The following is a 19,660-nucleotide window of genomic DNA, read 5'->3' as shown; positions in this document are numbered from 1 at the left end:
ATTGCCTAGGGTTGAGAGGAAATAGTCCTCGAAACCCAGCAGCAAACATCGTAAATGGCATCTGCCGTTGTTGGCTTAGCACTCTGATAGAGTCCACATTCACATGTGGCTCTTCACCTTTAAGGAGACCCCTAAAACTCTGTCCACATTTCGTGGGGTTCTACCTGTGCAAAAGCTGCGCGAAGCTGAAAGTATGAGCTTCTGAGCGGCGCTACACTGAGTTTGTGCAATTCTACGCAGCACAATCATCCACTGTACAAGGGAAAGCTCCGATTTTCAAGGCTCAAGCTAACTTCTGGAGACTGTCAATTGTTCCATTCGTAAACATTAAGAATACCTATCGCAACATCAACGGGTATGACACAAAAATACTTGTTTACTGCTCTATCTGAATAATCACTACGATGTTCCAAGGCAAATAACAAGCGAAAAGTAATAAGGAATTTATGAACACATTATATCCTCCTGCTTCTAGCCTAGCATTTGGTTTATAACAGCGGGGGGTTTGTAGGGACCATGTTAGAAACCGGTTTATAAAAGCAATAAGGCACTTTGGGGGTTTGTGGTATATGGCCAATATCCAGGCACTCTGTGTCACGATTGTCTTCGGGTGAAAGAGAGGACCAAGGCGCAGCGTGATATAAATACATATTTGTATTTATTTAAGAAAGACGAAGAACACTAACACAAACTAAACAAAACAACAAACCGAACGACCGTGAAGCTATACAAGACAAATAAGTGCAGACACTGGCAACTTACACATAGACAATTACCCACAACCTACCTAATGACTATGGCTGCCTAAATATGGCTCCCAATCAGAGACAACGATAGACAGCTGTCTCTAATTGAGAACCAATCTAGGCAACCATAGACTTACATAAACACCTACACTGAACACAACCCCATGAACTCTACAAAAAAACCCTAGACAATACAAACACCCTAAACGAGACAAACGCACACAAACATCCCCCATGTCACACCCTGACCTAACTAAAATAATATAGAAAACAAAGATAACTAAGGCCAGGGCGTGACAGTAGCCCCCCCAAAGGTGCGGACTCCGGCCGCAAAACCTGACACAGAAGGGGAGGGTCCGAGTGGGCCTTCCTACGGCGGTGGCTCGGGTGTGGGACGTGGACCCCACTCCACCATAGTCAATACCCGCTTAGGTGGCCTCCCAGGAACGAGGACCCGTGCAGCGAGTCCCGGACTGAAGATCATCGTAGAGGGCGCCACTGGACGGAGTGGTAGCTCCGGACTGAGGGGCAACTCTGGACTGAGGGGCAACTCCAGACTGAGTGGTAGCTCCGGACTGAGGGGCAGCTCATGACTGGGGGGCAGCTCATGACTGGCGGGCAGCTCATGACTGGCGGGCGGCTCATGACTGGCGGGCGGCTCTGGCAGCTCCTGACTGGCGGGCGGCTCTGGAGGTTCCTGACTGGCGGGCGGCTCTGGCAGCTCCTGACTGGCGGGCGGCTCTGGCAGCTCCTGACTGGCGGGCGGCTCTGGCAGCTCCTGACTGGCGGGCGGCTCAGATGGCGCTGGGCAGGCAGGCAGCTCAGATGGCTCTGGGCAGGCAGGCAGCTCAGATGGCTCTGGGCAGGCAGGCAGCTCAGATGGCTCTGGGCAGGCAGGCAGCTCAGATGGCTCTGGGCAGGCAGGCAGCTCAGATGGCGCTGGGCAGGCAGGCAGCTCAGACGGCGCTGGGCAGATGGGTAGCTCAGACGGCGCTGGGCAGGCGGACATTGCAGACGGCGCTGGGCAGACGGCAGACTCAGACGGCGCTGGGTAGACGGGCAGCGCAGGCGGCGCTGGGCAGACGGGAGACTCTGGCCGGCTGAGGCGCACAGTAGGCCTGGTGCGTGGTACCGGAACTGGTGGTACCGGGCTAAGGACACGCACCTCAAGGTGAGTGCGTGGAGGAGGAACAGGGCTCTGGAGACGCACTGGAAGCCTGGTGCGTGGTGTTGGCACTGGTGGTACTGGACTGGGAACACGCACCACTGGTCGAATGCGAGGGGCTGCCACAGGAGAGCTGGTGCGTTGAGCTGGCGCAGGACATGCAGGGCTAGGGAGGTGCACAGAAGGCCTGGCACCAACACAGCACCTCCCTCATAACTCTCTCCTCCAATTTCCCCATTATCTCCTTCACAGTCTCTACTTCACTCGCCCTGCTCACCTCCAACTCCACCCCGACTGGCTCCGGTTCCATCCTTGGTTCCTCACGGTAAGCACGGGGAGCTGGCTCAAGTCTCCTACTTGCCCCAGCTACACTCCCCGTGTGCCCTCCCCCAAGAAATCTTTGGGGCTGCCTCTCGGGTTTCCAGCCGCTCTGCCGTGCTAGCTCCTCATACCGGCGCCTCTCTGCTTTCGACTGCCTCCAGCTCTGCATTGGGGCGGCGATATTCCCCTGGTTGTGCCCAGGGTCCTCTGCTGTCTAATACCTCCTCCCAAGTCCAGGAGTCCTGTGTCCTCGGCCATTGCTGTTGTTGCCCGTCATCACGCTGCTTGGTCCGGTTTTGGTGGGTAATTCTGTCACAATTGTCTTCGGGTGAAAGAGAGGACCAAGGCGTAGCGTGATATAAATACATATTTGTATTTATTTAAGAAAGACAAAGAACACTAACACAAACTAAACAAAACAAAACAACAACCCGAACGACCGTGAAGCTATACAAGACAAATACGTGCAGACACTGGCAACTTACACATAGACAATTACCCACAACCTACCTAATGACTATGGCTGCCTAAATATGGCTCCCAATCAGAGACAACGATAGACAGCTGTCTCTAATTGAGAACCAATCTAGGCAACCATAGACTTACATAAACACCTACACTGAACACACCCCCATGAACTCTACAAAAAAAACCTAGACAATACAAACACCCTAAACGAGACAAACGCACACAAACATCCCCCATGTCACACCCTGTCCTAACTAAAATAATAAAGAAAACAAAGATAACTAAGGCCAGGGCGTGACACTCTGCTTTGTGTCGTGCTGAAGAACAGCCCTTAGCTGTGGTATATTGGCATTGTACTACACACCCCAAAAATGCCCAAATGTTAGGAATCCCTCTCTACTTATGGCCACATCATATATTCATTGAAATCTGCTCAAATGTAATTTTACGCTAACTCACAGAACCATTGAACCAAGATGTAGTTAAATAAGCAGCGGTGACATTGACTAGCAGCAGGGGGATGGAGACGGGAGGATGAAGAGGGAGGGGGGGGATTCTCCAGGGGCCTGCAAGTGACTGAACATCTTCAAGAGCCTCCTGCCAGGAACATAACATGCTCTGGAGTGGCGACGCGCCAGATGCCTTGTCACCTTCCCCCGGTGTCAAAGCTCGGTTCACAAAGTACTGGCTGACTGCCGCTTTAAGCGATAGTTCCAGTTTGCATGGGCAAATGAGACTGACGAACGACAAGTAGAGAACGGTCAAAGAAAAAAGGCAGGATGTCTTTGAGGACCATCACTTATTGTCATGCCCTGGCTATAGAGAGGTTTTTTATTCTCAATTTTGGTTGGGCCAGGGTGTGACTAGGGTGGGCAGTCTATGTTCTTTTTTCTATGTTGTTGGTTTTCTATGTGTTTGGCCTGGTGTGGTTCCCAATCAGAGGCAGCTGTCTATCGTTGTCTCTGATTGGGAGCCATACTTAGGTAGCCTGTTTTCCCATTTTGTGTTGTGGGTGATTCATTTCTGTTTAGTGTGTGTTGCACCTGACGGAGCTGTTTCGGTTGTCACTTTGTTGTGTTTGCTTTTTAGTGTTCAGTTTCTATTAAACATGACGAACACTTACCACGCTGCGTTTTGGTCTTCACCTTCTTCCGACGACAGCCGTTACACTTATTTTCATAAATTCACCATGGTTCCTTTGATGTTGGAATTCCAATCAATTTACTATCAGGAGAGATGAGCCGGGGAGAGAAAAGGGATACGAGAGTTGTGTAGACCACTCACTTTATAAGGGTGTATTACCCCTTCAAGCACACCACTGCTCAAGTATGACTCCAGCTGTCTCTTTTTTGATGATCTAAGGAAGGCTGCCAGGCTGTTCGGCAAAAGATCAAATGACCTGGGCTTTGAATCCTAGGGGAGTCTTACAACAGCCTAAAGCCTTGTGTTTGTATGTGTGTGTGGGCATTGATTTCTTTACAACATAGTAGTGATTTGTGTATATTAATATACAGTACAGTGCATGTGTGCAGTTTTCTTCTGGAGTATATCTGATATTATTGTCTATGGATGGAAATATATGACATGCCCTGAAAAACCCACAACGTGTTGGATTAAATGGACAGGCCTACGTTTTAAACAGAGCAGGTATTTTTGGTTGGGTGTGGGGCGACGTGAGCTGGATTTGAAGTACCGCAGTACCTTTTAAAATTCTCCTTCTGCAGCTCTCTGTCGCTCTAACTTTTCTTCTCTCTCTCTTCACTCTCTCTCTCTCTCTTTCTCCCCCTCTCTGTCTCTCTCTTTTACTCTCTGTCTGTTACTCTAAATCTCTCGGTCTCTTTGTCTCTCTCTCTCTCTCTATCAGTTTTTTCCATTTCCCTTTCTCTGCTTGTCGGTCTCGCTCAACCCCCGTCTCTCAGTCTCTCATCACCCACTCTCTCTTTCACTCCCCCATAGAGAAGCAAGAGTACAGAGGGGGAATGCAGTTAGCGGTGTACTACCGTCAACCGCACAGGCTGCGTTTTCACTAAAAATAGCTTGACTCGTGGCACAGTCCAAGACATGACCCCAGGTGAGAGGAGCTTAGAGCGTAAATTAAAATATGTGTTTCAGGAAAGGTCGTCCTTGCAAGTTCGACTGACAGGCAAGCGAGTGTGAAACCTTGTGGAATATTTTTTTTTTAAGTGTGCACTTAACTGGGGCTATCAGCCTTGCTCAAAGCCTTGCAGTCCCAAAACATGACATCACATATGTGATGGGTCACTTGTTTGGGGAATGAAGCTCTGATGGGCAACGGCTTCTGTTTCTTCATAAAGACGTAGTGAAGCAAACTAAGCGTTGCGCTATTAAGGTATCGAATTATAGAACAGTGAGACGTGAGAAACATTTTACCTTTTTAGGTATGGAATAGAATGGGGAGAACAGGGAGATGTGAGAAACATTTGACCATTTTAGGTATTGAATAGAATGGGGATGCATTGTATTTCAGCCCATCTTATGATGGTTCTGTGTCTCTTCATTCAGGTGATGGGAACCCCAAGGAGAGCAGCCCTTTCATCAACAGCAGTGAAGCCACAGAGAAGAGCCAGCAATACGATGGCAAACATATGGCTCTGTTTGAGGTATGTATAGACACACACGCACGCACGCAGGCAGGCAGGCAGGCAGGCAGGCAGGCAGGCAGGCAGGCAGGCAGGCAGGCAGGCAGGCAGGCAGGCAGGCAGGCAGGCAGGCAGGCAGGCAGGCAGGCAGGCAGGCAGGCAGGCAGGCAGGCAGGCAGGCAGGCAGGCAGGCAGGCAGGCAGGCAGGCAGGCAGGCAGGCAGGCAGGCAGGCAGGCAGGCAGGCAGGCAGGCAGGCAGGCAGGCAGGCAGGCAGGCAGGCAGGCAGGCAGGCAGGCAGACAGACAGACAGACAGACAGACAGACAGACAGACAGACAGACAGACAGACAGACAGACAGACAGACAGACAGACAGACAGACAGACAGACAGACCTACTCATGCATATGCAACACAAGCCAACTGTATGATGACCAGAGTATGGTCCTGCCTGTGAGACTGGAATTTGTAGGCAAACACACACACACACACATTCACAGATCAGCGAGTGATTGAATAAGGGCCCTGTCATCGATTAATGAGGGTAATTACTGTTTGAAGGGCGAGTGAACACCTCGGGTTAATACAAGCACAGTTCCAAACTGCTACAGAAAATGACTGAGACAAAGCCATTTACCTTCATAAGCAAAAAGCCAAGTGTATTACATTTTTTCTCAAAGGGATCCTCATTTGAAATGATGAGTGGTTTGCTGCATATACTGTATTAAGTAGTTTGTATTCATATTACACATTTTATATTTTACACCCCCGATTTTGTCATATTGCTTCCCGCTTTATTTTGCACCACGTCAGATATGCAGGGAATCCATCTTGCGTCCATATGTTCACTACATTGCCAACTGCAGTAATGTTTTATTATGGAATTGACCAATTTTATGTTATCCTGTTTGTGTCAATGTACTTTGCAGGAGGAGATGGAGACCAGTCCCATGGTATCGTCTATGCTCAGTAGTCTGGCCAACTACTCCAACCTCCCCCAGGGCAGCAAGGAGCACGAGGAGGAGGCCGACAATGAGGAGGAAGACAAAAAGAAGAAGAAACCTGTCAAGGTAAGTTGCTGTTGCAACACTGGTCAGTCAGACCATTAATACAGCACTGGTCAGTCAGACCTGTAACACAGCACTGGTCAGTCAGACCTGTAACACAGCACTGGTCAGTCAGACCTGTAACACAGCACTGGTCAGTCAGACCTGTAACACAGCACTGGTCAGTCAGACCTGTAACGACACTGGTCAGTCAGACCTGTAACACAGCACTGGTCAGTCAGACCTGTAACGACACTGGTCAGTCAGACCTGTAGCATAAGTGGCCAGTCAGTCGGCAGGTAGCCTAGTGGTTAGAGTGTTGGACTAGTAACCGAAAGGTTGCAAGATCAAATCCCTGAGCTGGCAAGGTAAAAATCTGTCGTTCTGCCCCTGAACAAGGCAGTTAACCCACTGTTCCTAGGCCGTCATTGAAAATAAGAATTTGTTGTTAACTGACTTGCCTAGTTAAATAAAGGTTAAAAAAAAGACCTGTAACACAGCACTGGTCAGTCAGACCTGTAAAATAACACAACTCGGTCAGAACCTGACTCAAAGCCTTATCACCCTGAGTTTTTCCCCATCTATTTCTGTTTGGTTTCAATCTATATTTCGTTTTTGGTTATTTTTTCTGGCTCTCTGTTTACCTTCCTCATTTTTGTCAGTCCTTTTTACCTGGACTGTTCCTCTGCATTAGCGTTTAAGTTACTTACTTTTACAGTCTTTTCAGTTGGCACTTTCTTTTATCTTCCACTATATCCCTGATCCTGATCCCTGCACCAACCTCCTCCTAGAGTTGAGAGATAGATATATCGGATTCAGTACTCCTCCAATGGTAGCGCCGGGCAGCAGAGGCTAATCTTCCCCGGCCCTTCGATACTTAATTAGCCCGCTCGGTACGCCAAGCAGCTGCTTCTCCAATCAGCAGCCCATTTCAAAGGCAATCTCCCCATCACCAGGAGAAGCTTTTCATTAAGGCAGCCGATGGCGTTTATCATTCCGACAGCGATCCCTTTCTCTCTCTCCTCTCCTCTTTCCTCCCTCTCCCTTTCATCGTCAACCCATTGAGTATGACGGCTGGAGCGTTTTGTACGGCGCAGTGTGAAAAGAGAGATTAGAGGGTTTTCATACCGTGCGACATCAGGGAACAGTCTGGAGGTTGCCGGGGTTAAGATGGAAACCGTTTCCCCCAATCTGTGGGGGCTGAGTGTTTTTCCCCTGTGAGTTTATAATGGGAAGAATGATGATGGTGTGGTGGAAAATACTGCATCCCCATCTCTAATGGTGTTTTCCTTCCAGGTCATTGTGTTTTACAATGCCTCTTCATTTTCTCATTAGAAGCTCCAGTCGTGCATTAGTATTCATGCCGGTAGCCTTGCGAAGATGGTATCTTGATTAATGTTGCGTCATGTTATACTACAGTTGCGTCTGCAGTTTGACCGTGTTGATAATCGAGCGAAATGGAGATTTCACAGCTTACATATGCCCCTACTTAGCAAACAGAAAGTGGGGTTAAATCTTAACAGTATTCATTGTTATCCTGTAGCAGAATATTCCAGCAAGCAGGAATGACCATGTAGTAATAATTCTGGCCTGCAGCACTTCATGTTCCTCCTATGTACTTGGCTAAATGACACCCATGCACATATAGACATAGGCACTTTTTCTACCCATGCACAAACATCTCCCCCTTCCCCCGCTCTTTCTCTCTCTCCTCTCCCTTCCCCTCTTTCTCTCTCACACTCACCATAGACATATACACACACAGACACACACACACACACACACACACACACACACACACACACACACACACACACACACACACACACACACACACACACACACACACACACACACACACACACACACACAAACATCTCTTCTTCTCGCCTCACTCCCTCTCCTCTCCTTCTCTCTTCTCCCTCTCCCCGCCTCTGTCTCTCTCCTACACACACACAAACACCATTGACACGTGGTGTTTATCCATACCTATATGCGGACATTTGGAGGGAGATATTTGGTGCCCTCTCTCCTCTCTCTCTCTCTCTCTCCCCCTCTTTAGTAATTCAGCACACCTGAGCCGAAACGCATTAGCCCTGTCAGCTACTGTTTGCGCAACAGAGCGTGAAGATGGCATTGCAAGCTCCTAGCACCCGCTCCCCACACCTCTCGTTGCACCTCAGCACTTGTATTGCTTTAGAAGTCGAGGTACAGCATCTGCACTCGCTCTGCTTACTATATTATCACCTCAACTGTACAGTACTGTATACCCCCCCAGCTACGTCAGCTTTCTTCCAGACAGTTACCGCAGTAGTAAGTTCAAGTCCACTCTTCTCTTTTCCCCTCAGCAACAGCCTTCTATCTTCTCCTCTCCTTTCTTCTTTTTTTCCCTATTTCCTAATCTCCTCAGCTCTATTTCCCCTCCTCGTTTTTTCTCTCGTCACGTCCTCTGCAGCTAGGTCGTCCATTTACTCTCCTTTCCTCTACCTTTTTTTCTCTCTTCTTCTTTCCTCCTCCCTCACCTCATTTCTCTTCTCCTCTTCTCTCGCCTGACCCCATTTATCTCCTTCTCCCCACCCCAAAACCCATCTCATATACCAGGAAAAAGCTGTCCAAATGCCTTAACCAGTCCTCTGTATATCCTCTTAAGCTGCCTACACACTACATGACACACAACACTTAACAGAGTTCTAAAAGCACATGTAATGGCTTTCATGATGGCATTTATGTAATGCATGAGACAATAAATATCAAACATGGTTTGCTTTTGTTTAGGAGCCTCTACAACATTCGTAGACCATCTGTAGACAGCGCTCGTAGAACCTTACACATAACACGAAAGAAGGAAGGCAGCAGTCCCACTCCTTGAGTGCTTGTTCTATATTGGATAGAGATGGTGAGATAGAGATAGTTGAAAGAGGGTTTGTGTCAGAAGGGTGTGGGCCAGATTAGAATACACACCGACACATGTGGTCTGAAGTCAGCGACCATAACAGCTAAACAACCCCAGGCCATGAAGGGTGCATTTGTAAAGAATTCTTATCGGCCTCCAGTGTTTGTGTCTGTGGAGAACAAGAGGGACCTGTGAGTGGTCTCAGGTGGCTGTGGTGGGCTAAGGGTCGAGTGAGGGGGTGATTGAGTAAGGGGCGGCGAGGATGGGGGCACCTGGGTGGTGAGGTGGCAGAGAGCTGGTTCCGAAGCAGCTGTTACGAGTGGGGGGGGGGGGGGTTGGCAGGAGGTGGAGCCTGCTGTGGGACCTCCGCACCTGAGCCAGATAGCACTGGGCTGACTGCGTATCCCAGGGGGTCGTGGGGCAGCTGTCTCTTCTCAACACTGTGGCGCCAACCCGTAGTGTCACCGCCGCCGCTGTGTTCGCCGTCCTCGGCTGTTCCAGCTCCAACGGTCTCCGAGGGAAATCGTCATGCTGCTAGCTACCAGCCAATGTTCTATTGGGCCTCACTTGTTCTCCGGATTCTAGAAGTCTAGGTCCGGGATTGTATGGCACTCCTGGTCCAGGAATGAAATGCCAATTGAATGTGAATGGAAGTGGAGCTCCCTAAAATAGAGGCATTGGATCCCCCATACGGAGTAATTCAATAGAAACAAGTGGCCCATCTGCTGTGGCTACTTCTCAATGTAAACTAATTAGACACATTCTTTTTTTCTTTTTTTGCGATACGTTTTGTCTTCCCAATCTTGTGGCATTTTGGCCAATCTCAACAAGTGTATTCTTCTTCATTTTTATTGTGTAGGCTACAGGACATGCTCACTGTCTATCTGCCTGGTAGCTTTAAAATAATCTTACTGAGACCATGCATGTGTCCCAAATGGCACCTTAGTCCCTACATAATGCACTCAGGTGGCTGCACTATCGAGGGAATGAGGTGCCATTTGGGACCGAAAGTTAACAAACAACCCTATGTTGTAAACAGTGTTGAAGCTTTCACAGCTTTTTTCCAATCTGGGTGTATGTTTCTGCAGGGATATATTGTGTATTGTTCGCCATCGAGACCGCTCCGACACTAGACTGAGATGCAGGGCTGAGGGTCTTTTGTGTTGCTCTACTGTGTGTGGAAGCGCTGAAAATGACATCATATGGAGAACAACTACGGAGGGCTTTCTCTCACTTTGATTGTTGCTGTATTCCCCCTTTTGTGGGGTCTTGTTGCTTTATGGGTATTTGTCTACCCAGTGCGAATGGTGTTGTTGAGAATAGAGTGTAGATAGAAAGAGCCCATCGATCTACGCATACAGTAGCTAGGAGACTTCCCAAATGGAACCGTATTCCCTTTATAGTGCACTACTTTTGACCAGGGCCCATACTCTCCTGGTTTGGATGTTTTCTTTTCACATGGTCCTTTCTGGCGCGATTCTAGGAACTATGGTGGATGCCTAACCGGGCCATCGCTGTACAGCTCAGCTCAGTAGTGTGAAAAGGGTATTAGAGGGAATAATGACGCAGCTATCAAATGGAATTCACAGAGTAACACTGTAGTTTGTTTTCACTGATTTAAGATGTGCTCCGGACACATTAATACGGTGTCTATATTAGGACAGTCTCAGGACTTGTCCTAATATGGACACCGTACATAAAGGTCAACTGGGGAAATCAGAAGTTACGAGTACTCTTCAGATACTTTTTTTGTAGAGGGGTGCTCTGTTAATTTGACCGCCCTCCGACAGAGTGGTTGTGCAAAGGATAGGAAGTTAGCAAAGCTCTACATCATTCAGCATCATAGTACCTATAGAAAATACATTTAATCTTGGGCGCCTCTCTCGTGTGATTTGTTACACACTATTGTGTGCTATGTAATTGGAGGGATACAGTGTTGTCACTAGTAACGTACAGTAGATGTTATTAGAATCTGACCCCTATACTCCGGCTATAGTCCCCTGATCATGTTTCAGCAGGGACAGCGATTTACAGCAGTTTTTCAACTCTACACCAAAGTACTGATGGAAGGTGTACTTTCAGCCCACTACACCTGGAGTGTATTGTATATTACATACGTCCCTGAGGGACCCCCAGCCACTCGTATGGAAGTTCATGGAAATTCTATGTTCTTAATTATAGCCATGTTAAAGAGTGGATGAAAGATCGATGAAAGTGGTGTAAAGTTGGAAAAAGACCTGACAAATGTTGGCTCTCATTGGATCATTTAATATTCTGTGTTTGATAAAAAAATCCACTTAATTCTCCTGCATAATTTTTTATTTAAAAGAGAATATTTCAGCCACATGTCATGCATATTTTAATCACATTTTTGTTTAGACCAAACAGACATTCTAGGATCTACCTTTCGGTGTATCTTTCACTCATTTAGCATAGGGGAAAGGTCAAAACAAATCCATTAAGCTCATAATAATTCAACCTATTACATAATAACTTAACTTTAAACAGTACCACTGCCCCCGTATTGAAATCACTATTAACCATGCAACGTGTATTCATCTAATAACTGGAGCTGTTTCTGGAAATGGTGTATTGGTGAAATGGAATGTAAAGCCTGTACAATTTGAAGGAGGCAAAAATAAAAGTATGATAATTGCAAAACCCAAATGCCATTCAATTATTTGAAAAAGTCAATTCCATTCTGACAAAAGTCATGACACAAAAATCTGACAGCAATCTCTAAATAAGTGGAAGGCCTAGGGAACTTTAGAGTTTGAATTTAGAATAGAACAAAAACTTTATTGAGATTCTTGCCGCACACTGCACACTGAAGGGCACAGCCACAGCAGCTCTCTCATTTGCATAAGCCAGACCCCAGGCAAACTGTGAGAGTCATTGCCATAAGGAGAGAGAGATGAAAAAGATGGACTGGTGTTTGTTCTTTGCCGCCCCCATAGGGAACGTGAGAATGCGTGGTTTTGATCATTGATTAAAGGTGAATAACATTCCCAGTATAAATCATCCTTGTGGTGTTGCTTGCGGGTGTAAAATAGGATTTCAAAGAATAGATGTTAGGTGAACTGTCAGATAAAAACCAACAGAGGGAAATGAACAAAAACAGGTCAGCTAAAGTGTCAGCCCCTGAGTACAGTATGGTGTCCCCTAACGGGCAAAATATCGACAGGGGGAAATAGGCTAGAAGAAGAGGTTCCACAAAACAAATGGGGCTGAATCTTAACTTGAGTTACAAAATAAGGATTTGGCCCAGATTAACCATAATTCAGGATTACTCCACCCTACTTTACTAGAGTACTTTACCACATTGGTGTGGAAGATATATTTGACTAATAGTCTCAGTGGTCAGGTTTGATACAGAACAACATAATATGTTGAACAAACTGGATTCGGACCCGGGTCTCATGCCCGCCACAAGACTACACAATCCCGCTCGACTAAACCTAGTCTTCAGGTTTGCAGGCAATGTAACATCGTCTACACAGTTTCAGCAGCATTTCTCAAGTGATGAGCTTTCTAAGTGGAACTCTGCGTGTGCACTTGGCCTGTTGTTCCTCGGGAAAATGAGAATATAATTATGTTTGTGTGACTTTTTAAGACTCTCCAAACAGGCTCTTATTAATATCCGAAGCCCAGCTTTTCAAATCAAATTATATCAGACCCAGAATTTGCACGCTTAATATTCATTTAAAGTCAGGAATTCATCAGGATGCCCTTTTTTTCCTCGTAGATGATTTAATTAAAAAGACTAGTTTCTCAACTCAACAGCTGCTGCCAGTACAAGCCCCAGGAATGTTCTCTCGCATTAGTCAGTGCCCCCCAGGCCTGGAAAACTCTCAGAATCGCAGTTAAGAAGCATTAAAGTATCAAAGTTAACATTATGCTCAAGAAACATTACAACCATCTCGTCCTGTTGTGTTCTCAAGGTCTTTATGTCATCACTTTCAGCTTCATATTGGACAATGACTTCCTTTAAAGCCATTACTGCTTCACAACACTTACAGGTACACACCAGACTGACACAGCAAAAACAATGTCTGTAGATAAGTCTATTTTAAAAGAGTTGTCGGCCAGCCCTCTTCACATCCTCATCGATCCTATTCATCAGACTGGCAGTGATGTCACCATAGAAATAGAATCACTAGAATAGGCCTTCCTCCTGGGACTACTTCCTGCTTTACTCCTAGATTGAAGATGACAAACATTAAGACAACGGGTTTCTGATATCTCATAACTCTTTGCAACAATGGGACCAGCTATGCTAGTCAGCAATGGCACTGGTAGCTAGCAACGGTGCTGGTCACAGATTTGTGACGACGCTGTCGTAACCTGTATATTTTCGATCTAGCTTTACTCCTATGGGTACACCCTAAATAGCCGCCGGTCCAAGCATTGTGACATCATTGACTTGTTAAGGGACTTCCGCTCTAGTGATTATATTTCTGTGGATGTCACAGCCATTTAAAATTACAGATTGTGCTGTAATTATATCTATTGAATTGCCTCAATTGAGGTTAATTGTCATGGAGTATGATTTTGAAGTCGAAGTTTGACATTTACAGTGATTTTACATTGTCAAGAGCATATCATAAATGATTCTTTCTGCAAGGAAGCTGTGTTCCACCCATTTTTAACTAATTTCCTCACTATTTTCCCCCTGAGACTTTGATTATGCATTCCAAGTGAAAGTGCTGAGATGCAGCATAAGTCTTTGATTTTAAATCTCATAAGAAATTGCCAGCGAGGGTCTGTTCACTCACTTAGGATCACCACTGGATATTGGGACAATTACGTTTTATTGGCACAAGTTGTCCTTGAGCCGGAAATGAATGACTCCATTATGCATGTGGGTCAACTGTGGCGCACTTCAACTGTAACACACATACACATGCACACACACCTAGCCAACCATGCATGCATGCACGCATGCACACACATACAGCCCCACAAACACACACACACACACACCACATAAAACACATCCCGAAAAACAGAAGGAGAAACTGCCCATTAATAAATCTAGCAAACAACACAGAGCCTCTCCACCCATTTTTTATCAGTAATTGCAGTCCATGGGTTGGCCTTGAAACGCTGTCAATGTGCCATCCAGCTCCTAGGCCATTCATTCCCATGGGAGGAAAGAAAATATACAAATACTCTATGGAAAAACCGAATAGTATCAGCGTGTTTTTAATAGACTGCCATATTGCACCCGGTGTTAGAATTACTCTCTTGGTGGTGCTGTAGTCCTAGTGGACTGTGTACGGTTGTAACTTTCCCAAAATTCCCAGGTTTCCATGAAATTCTCGTCTGAGAAATCCTTGGCTATGGTTACTTGTCGCGTGGTTCACACATCCATTTCTGTTACAAAAGCATGTGATAACCCAGTCATTAAAGACCTCATGTACCTAAAGTGTGTGTCCACTTCCTCTTCCCCTCCATACAGGCTCCAGCGCTGGGGACCCTGATGGGAGTGTACCTCCCCTGCATCCAGAACATCTTCGGGGTGATCCTGTTCCTGCGGATGACCTGGATGGTCGGCATCGGAGGAGTCATTGGCTCCTTCATCATCGTCTTCATGTGCTGTTCCACTGTAAGTACCTGTGTTCGAATCTGAGACACCTACATGCAGGGATGGAAATTAAGCTAGCACGCTAGCCTGTGGCTAGTACTTTTTAGACCGAATTAGTACAAATTGCAGTCTACTAGCCTGGCTGGCCAGTGCCCAAAATCCTTAACTTCCATCCCTGCCTGCATGTAATGAGACTGTGTTAGCCTTTTTCAGCTAAAGTCTAGGCAGTCTAACCTCTACGGGATGGGAGTCCCTAAACCATGATGGTTGTTGCTAACGTGCGCTAATGTGACTAGAATGACGTTGTATACAACAGCCAACTTTCCGGGACATAGACATGTCTTATATGGGCCGAAAACTGAAATTCTTGTTAATCTAACTGCAGTGTCCAATTAACAGTAGCTATTACAGTGAAAAAATACCATGCTATTGTTTGAGGAGAAAAAACTTTTATCACGGCAACTGGTTTGATACATTCACCTCTGAAGGTAAATAATGTACTTACATTCAGTAATCTTGCTATGATTTTGTCATCCCAGAGATAAAATGTAGCATAGATTTGTTTTATTCTTATGTTCAAATGTAGGAACTGGGGTCTACAGTTTGACCCCACTGCTGTCTCTGGCTCCACACCCACCCCGCCCGGCCATCTAGATGTGTGAAAGTTAGTGTATAAGCTAATGATCCATCATGTATGACATTCCTGGGAGTGTGTAAGCTTACATTTTTTATTACCATAGCATTTTTCTATGTTCTCTATAGTTATGTACTTGAAAATGTATCAATTGACCAATTCGGCACATTTGGGCAAACTCCTGGCAGACTTGATACAAAATATTGTGCAGTAATGTAATTCTTCCCTTGATCAGTCTGAAACTTTGCACACACACTGCTGTCATCTGGTGGCCAAAGGCTATATTACACCTAGACTCCTATCTGAAAGAATGGCCTTTCTCTTGCATTTCAAAGATGATGGAAGAAAAAAACATAACAAAAATAGCTACATTTTTTTGATTGTATTATCTTTTACCAGATCTAATGTGTTATATTCTCCTACATGAATTTCACATTTCCACAAACTTCAGTGTTTCCTTTCAAATGGTATCAAGACTATGCATATCCTTGCTTCATTTTAGGTGAAAAAAATTGAAAAAAGGTTACGATCGTTTGTCAATGTCTTCATGTGCTGTTACACAGTAAGTGTCTTTCAAATCAGTGCAGCAATATCTAACAAGTCATCTAACAATTCCACAACAATTACCTAATACACACAAATCTAAGTAAAGGAATTTAATAAGAATATATACATATAAATATATGGATGAGAAAATGACCGAGCGGCATAGGCAAGATGCAATAGATGGTATAAAATACAGTATATACATATGAGATGAGTAATACAAGATATGTAAACATTATTAAAGTGGCATTATTAAAGTGACTAGTGATCCATTTCTTAAAGTGGCAAATGATTTCAAGTCTGTATGTAGGCAGCAGCCTCACTGTGTCTGTGTTACTCATGGGGTTGGGGGGTTGAATTTGGGGGTGGACTGCATGCTAGACTGTGTTAGACTGATGAGCTAAAGTCTATGCTCCTTTGTTAATGTCTTCATGTGCTATTTCATCCTAACTACAGTGCCTTCAGAAAGTATGTACACCTCTTGACTTTTTCCACATTTTGTTGAGTTACAGGCTGAATAAAACATGTATTAAATTACAATTTTGTGTCACTGGCCTAACCACAATCCCCAATAGTGTCAAAGTGTAATTATTTTTTCTTTTTTTTAACAAATTAAATATTAATGAAAAGATGAAATGTCTTGAGTCAATAAGTATTCAACCCCTTTACTATGGCAAGCCTAAATAAGTTCAGAGGTACACATTTGCTCAAAAAGTCACATAATAAATTGCATGGACTGATTTTTGAATGACTACCTCATCTCTGTACCCCACACATCTGTAAGGTCCCTCAGTCGAGCATTACATTTCAAACACAGATTCAACCACAAAGACCAGGGAGATTTTCCAATGCCTCACAAAGAAGGGCACCTATTGGTAGATGGGTAAAAAAAAAAAGCAGACAGTGAATATCCCTTTGAGCATGGTGAAGTTATTAATTGCACTTTGGATGGTGTATCAATACACCCAGTCACTACAAAGATACAGGCGTCCTTCCTAACTCAGTTGCCGGAGAGGAAGGAAACTGCTCAGAGATTTCACCATGAGGCCATTGGTGACTTTAAAACAGTTACAGAGTTTAATGACTTTGATAAGAGATGGATCAACAACATTGTAGTTACTCCACAATACTAATCTAAATGACAGAGTGAAAAGAAGGAAGCTATTCCAAAACATGCACCCTGTTTTCAATAAGGCACTAAAGTAAACAAGAAACAAACTTTATGTCCTGAAATCAAAGCGTTATATTTGAGGCAAATACAACACAACACATTAGTGAGTACCACTCTTCATATTTTCAAGCATGGTGGTGGCTGCATCATGTCAAGGGAATGCTTGTCATCGGCAAGAACTAGGGATTTTGTTTTGGGATAAAAATGAATGGAATAGAGCCAAGCACAGGCAAAATCCTATAGGAAAACCTGGTTCAGTCTGCTCTCCAACAGACACTGGGAGACAAATTCACCTTTCAGCAGGACAATAACCTAAAACACAAGGCCAAATATACACTGGAGTTGCTTACCAAGGTGACATTGAATGTTCCTGAGTGCCCTAGTTACAATTTTTAATTAAATCGGATTTAAAATCTATGTCAAGATTTGAAAATGGCTGTCTAGCAATGATCAAAAACCAACTTGACAGAGCTTGAAGAATTTTGAAAATAATAAAGTGCAAATATTGTAGAATAGAGGTGTGCAAAGCTCTTAAAGACTTACCCAGAAAGACTCACAGCTGTAATTGCTGCCAAAGGTGATTCTAACATGTATTGACTCAGGGGTGTGAATATTTATGTATATTAGATATTTCAGTATTTCGTTTTCAGTAAATTTGCTAAAATTTCTAAAAACATGCTTTCACTTTGTCATTATGAGGTATTGTCTGTCGATGGGTGAGAGAAAAATAATCAATTTAATTTTGAATTCAGGCTGTAACACAACAAAATGTGGAATAAGTCAAGGGGTATGAATCATTTCTGAAGGCACTGTATGTTTATTTACATGTATATTAACGTAACCTTTACTCGGCTACGTAGCCCATTAAGAACAACTTTTCTTTTACAATAACAAACTGGATGGTTAAGAGGTGAACAGTTTAAAACAAGTGACAATGTTTCCTAGCCACCATTGTCAGCACAACCATTTTTAATGCTATGCCCTTAGCACCGAACAAGGTGTCACTGAGCAGTGGCAGCTACAATATGATTGGGTTTGCCTGTTTGACATGTGTTTGTCATAATACAGTACATCACGTTGGTTTCTCCCGAATGATCTCAATGCATGATTCTCATTCTGTACTGCCAAAGAGAGGAGGTGCACTTACATGTACCAGTAGACCCCATTTTATTGCAAACATGTCAACTCATGTCAGCGCCAATGTTCTCTCTATGGGTTTGACTTCAGTTTTGATCCCATGAAATGCGGATCAATGCGATGGCTCGTTTAAAAGCTACCGAATATTACACTGAACAAAAATGTAAACGCAACATGTAAAGTGCTGGTCCCATGTTTCATGAGTTCAAGTAAAAGATCCCAGAAATTTTCCGTAGGCACAAAAAGCTTATTTATCTCAAATTTTGTGCACAAATTTGTTTACATCCCTGTTGGTGAGCATTTTATCCTTTGTCAAGATAATCTATCCACCTGACAGGTGTGGCATATCACAAAACTGATTAAACAGCATGATTATTACACAGGTGCACCTTGTGCTGGGGACAATAAAGGCCACTCTAAAATGTGCAGTTTTGTCACACAACACAATGCCACAGATGTCTCAAGTTTTGGGTGAGCATGCAATTTTTTAATAATGGATTTAATGGTGCTCCGTGGGATGTTCAAAGTTTCTGATATTTTTTTATAACCCAACCCTGATCTATACTTCTCCACAACTTTATCCCTGACCTGTTTGGAGAGCTATTTGGTCTTCATGGTGCCACTTGCTTGGTGGTGCCCCTTGCTTAGTGGTTTTGCAGACTCTGATTCCTTTCAGAACAGGTGTATATATACTGAGATCATGTGACAGATCATGTGACACTTAGATTGCACACAGGTGGACTTTATTTAACTAATTATTTGACTTCTGAAGGTAATTGGTTGCACCAGATCTTATTTAGGGGCTTCATAGCAAAGGGGAGGAATGCACACACCGCTTTTCTGTTTTTTTATTTTTTTATTTTTTTTAAACAAGTTATTTTTTTCATTTCCCTTCACCAATTTGGACTATTTTGTGTATGTACATTACATGAAATCCAAATAAAAATCCATTTAAATTACAGGATGTTATGCAACAAAATAGGAAAAACGCCAAGGGGGATGAATTATTTTGCAAGGCACTGTATAGTCTATTAAGCAACTAATTCTAAACATTAAGAAATATTGAAATTTCATCAATCACAAATTACATGAACCTCTCCTGGAATAGATTTTTTTTTTTAAATACTAAACCCTCCCCTTTTGAAAGAACATGACCCTCCCCATTTTCCTCAAGGTAACCATTCTGTCAATTTTGATCATTCCCTATGCATGTATTTATAATGTACTTACCCAGGAGCAAGCAAATTAATATAAAGTGAAGTGGCATGTTTAATTACTTGGTGGTTACACTGTAACAACCTTTGCAGACAATAGGCTAACATGCTGACCACACCGGACTCGTCGCGTG

General features: G+C 44.3%; 1 protein-coding gene across 1 annotated transcript in view; it reads left to right on the top strand.

Annotated features, from left to right (window-relative positions):
* Positions 1 to 19,660, top strand: part of LOC120064447 (solute carrier family 12 member 5-like) — a 297,254-nt gene that overhangs the window by 183,094 nt on the left and 94,500 nt on the right. The window contains exons 2-4 of the mRNA XM_039015035.1: positions 5,224 to 5,321; positions 6,228 to 6,368; positions 14,699 to 14,845. Of these exons, the coding sequence (XP_038870963.1) occupies positions 5,224 to 5,321; positions 6,228 to 6,368; positions 14,699 to 14,845 (386 nt within the window). The remainder of the gene's footprint in view (positions 1 to 5,223; positions 5,322 to 6,227; positions 6,369 to 14,698; positions 14,846 to 19,660) is intronic.

Source organism: Salvelinus namaycush, chromosome 2 (genome assembly GCF_016432855.1).
Source record: "Salvelinus namaycush isolate Seneca chromosome 2, SaNama_1.0, whole genome shotgun sequence".
NCBI classification, from domain to species: domain Eukaryota; kingdom Metazoa; phylum Chordata; class Actinopteri; order Salmoniformes; family Salmonidae; genus Salvelinus; species Salvelinus namaycush.
This window is presented reverse-complemented; position numbering and strand designations above follow the sequence as displayed.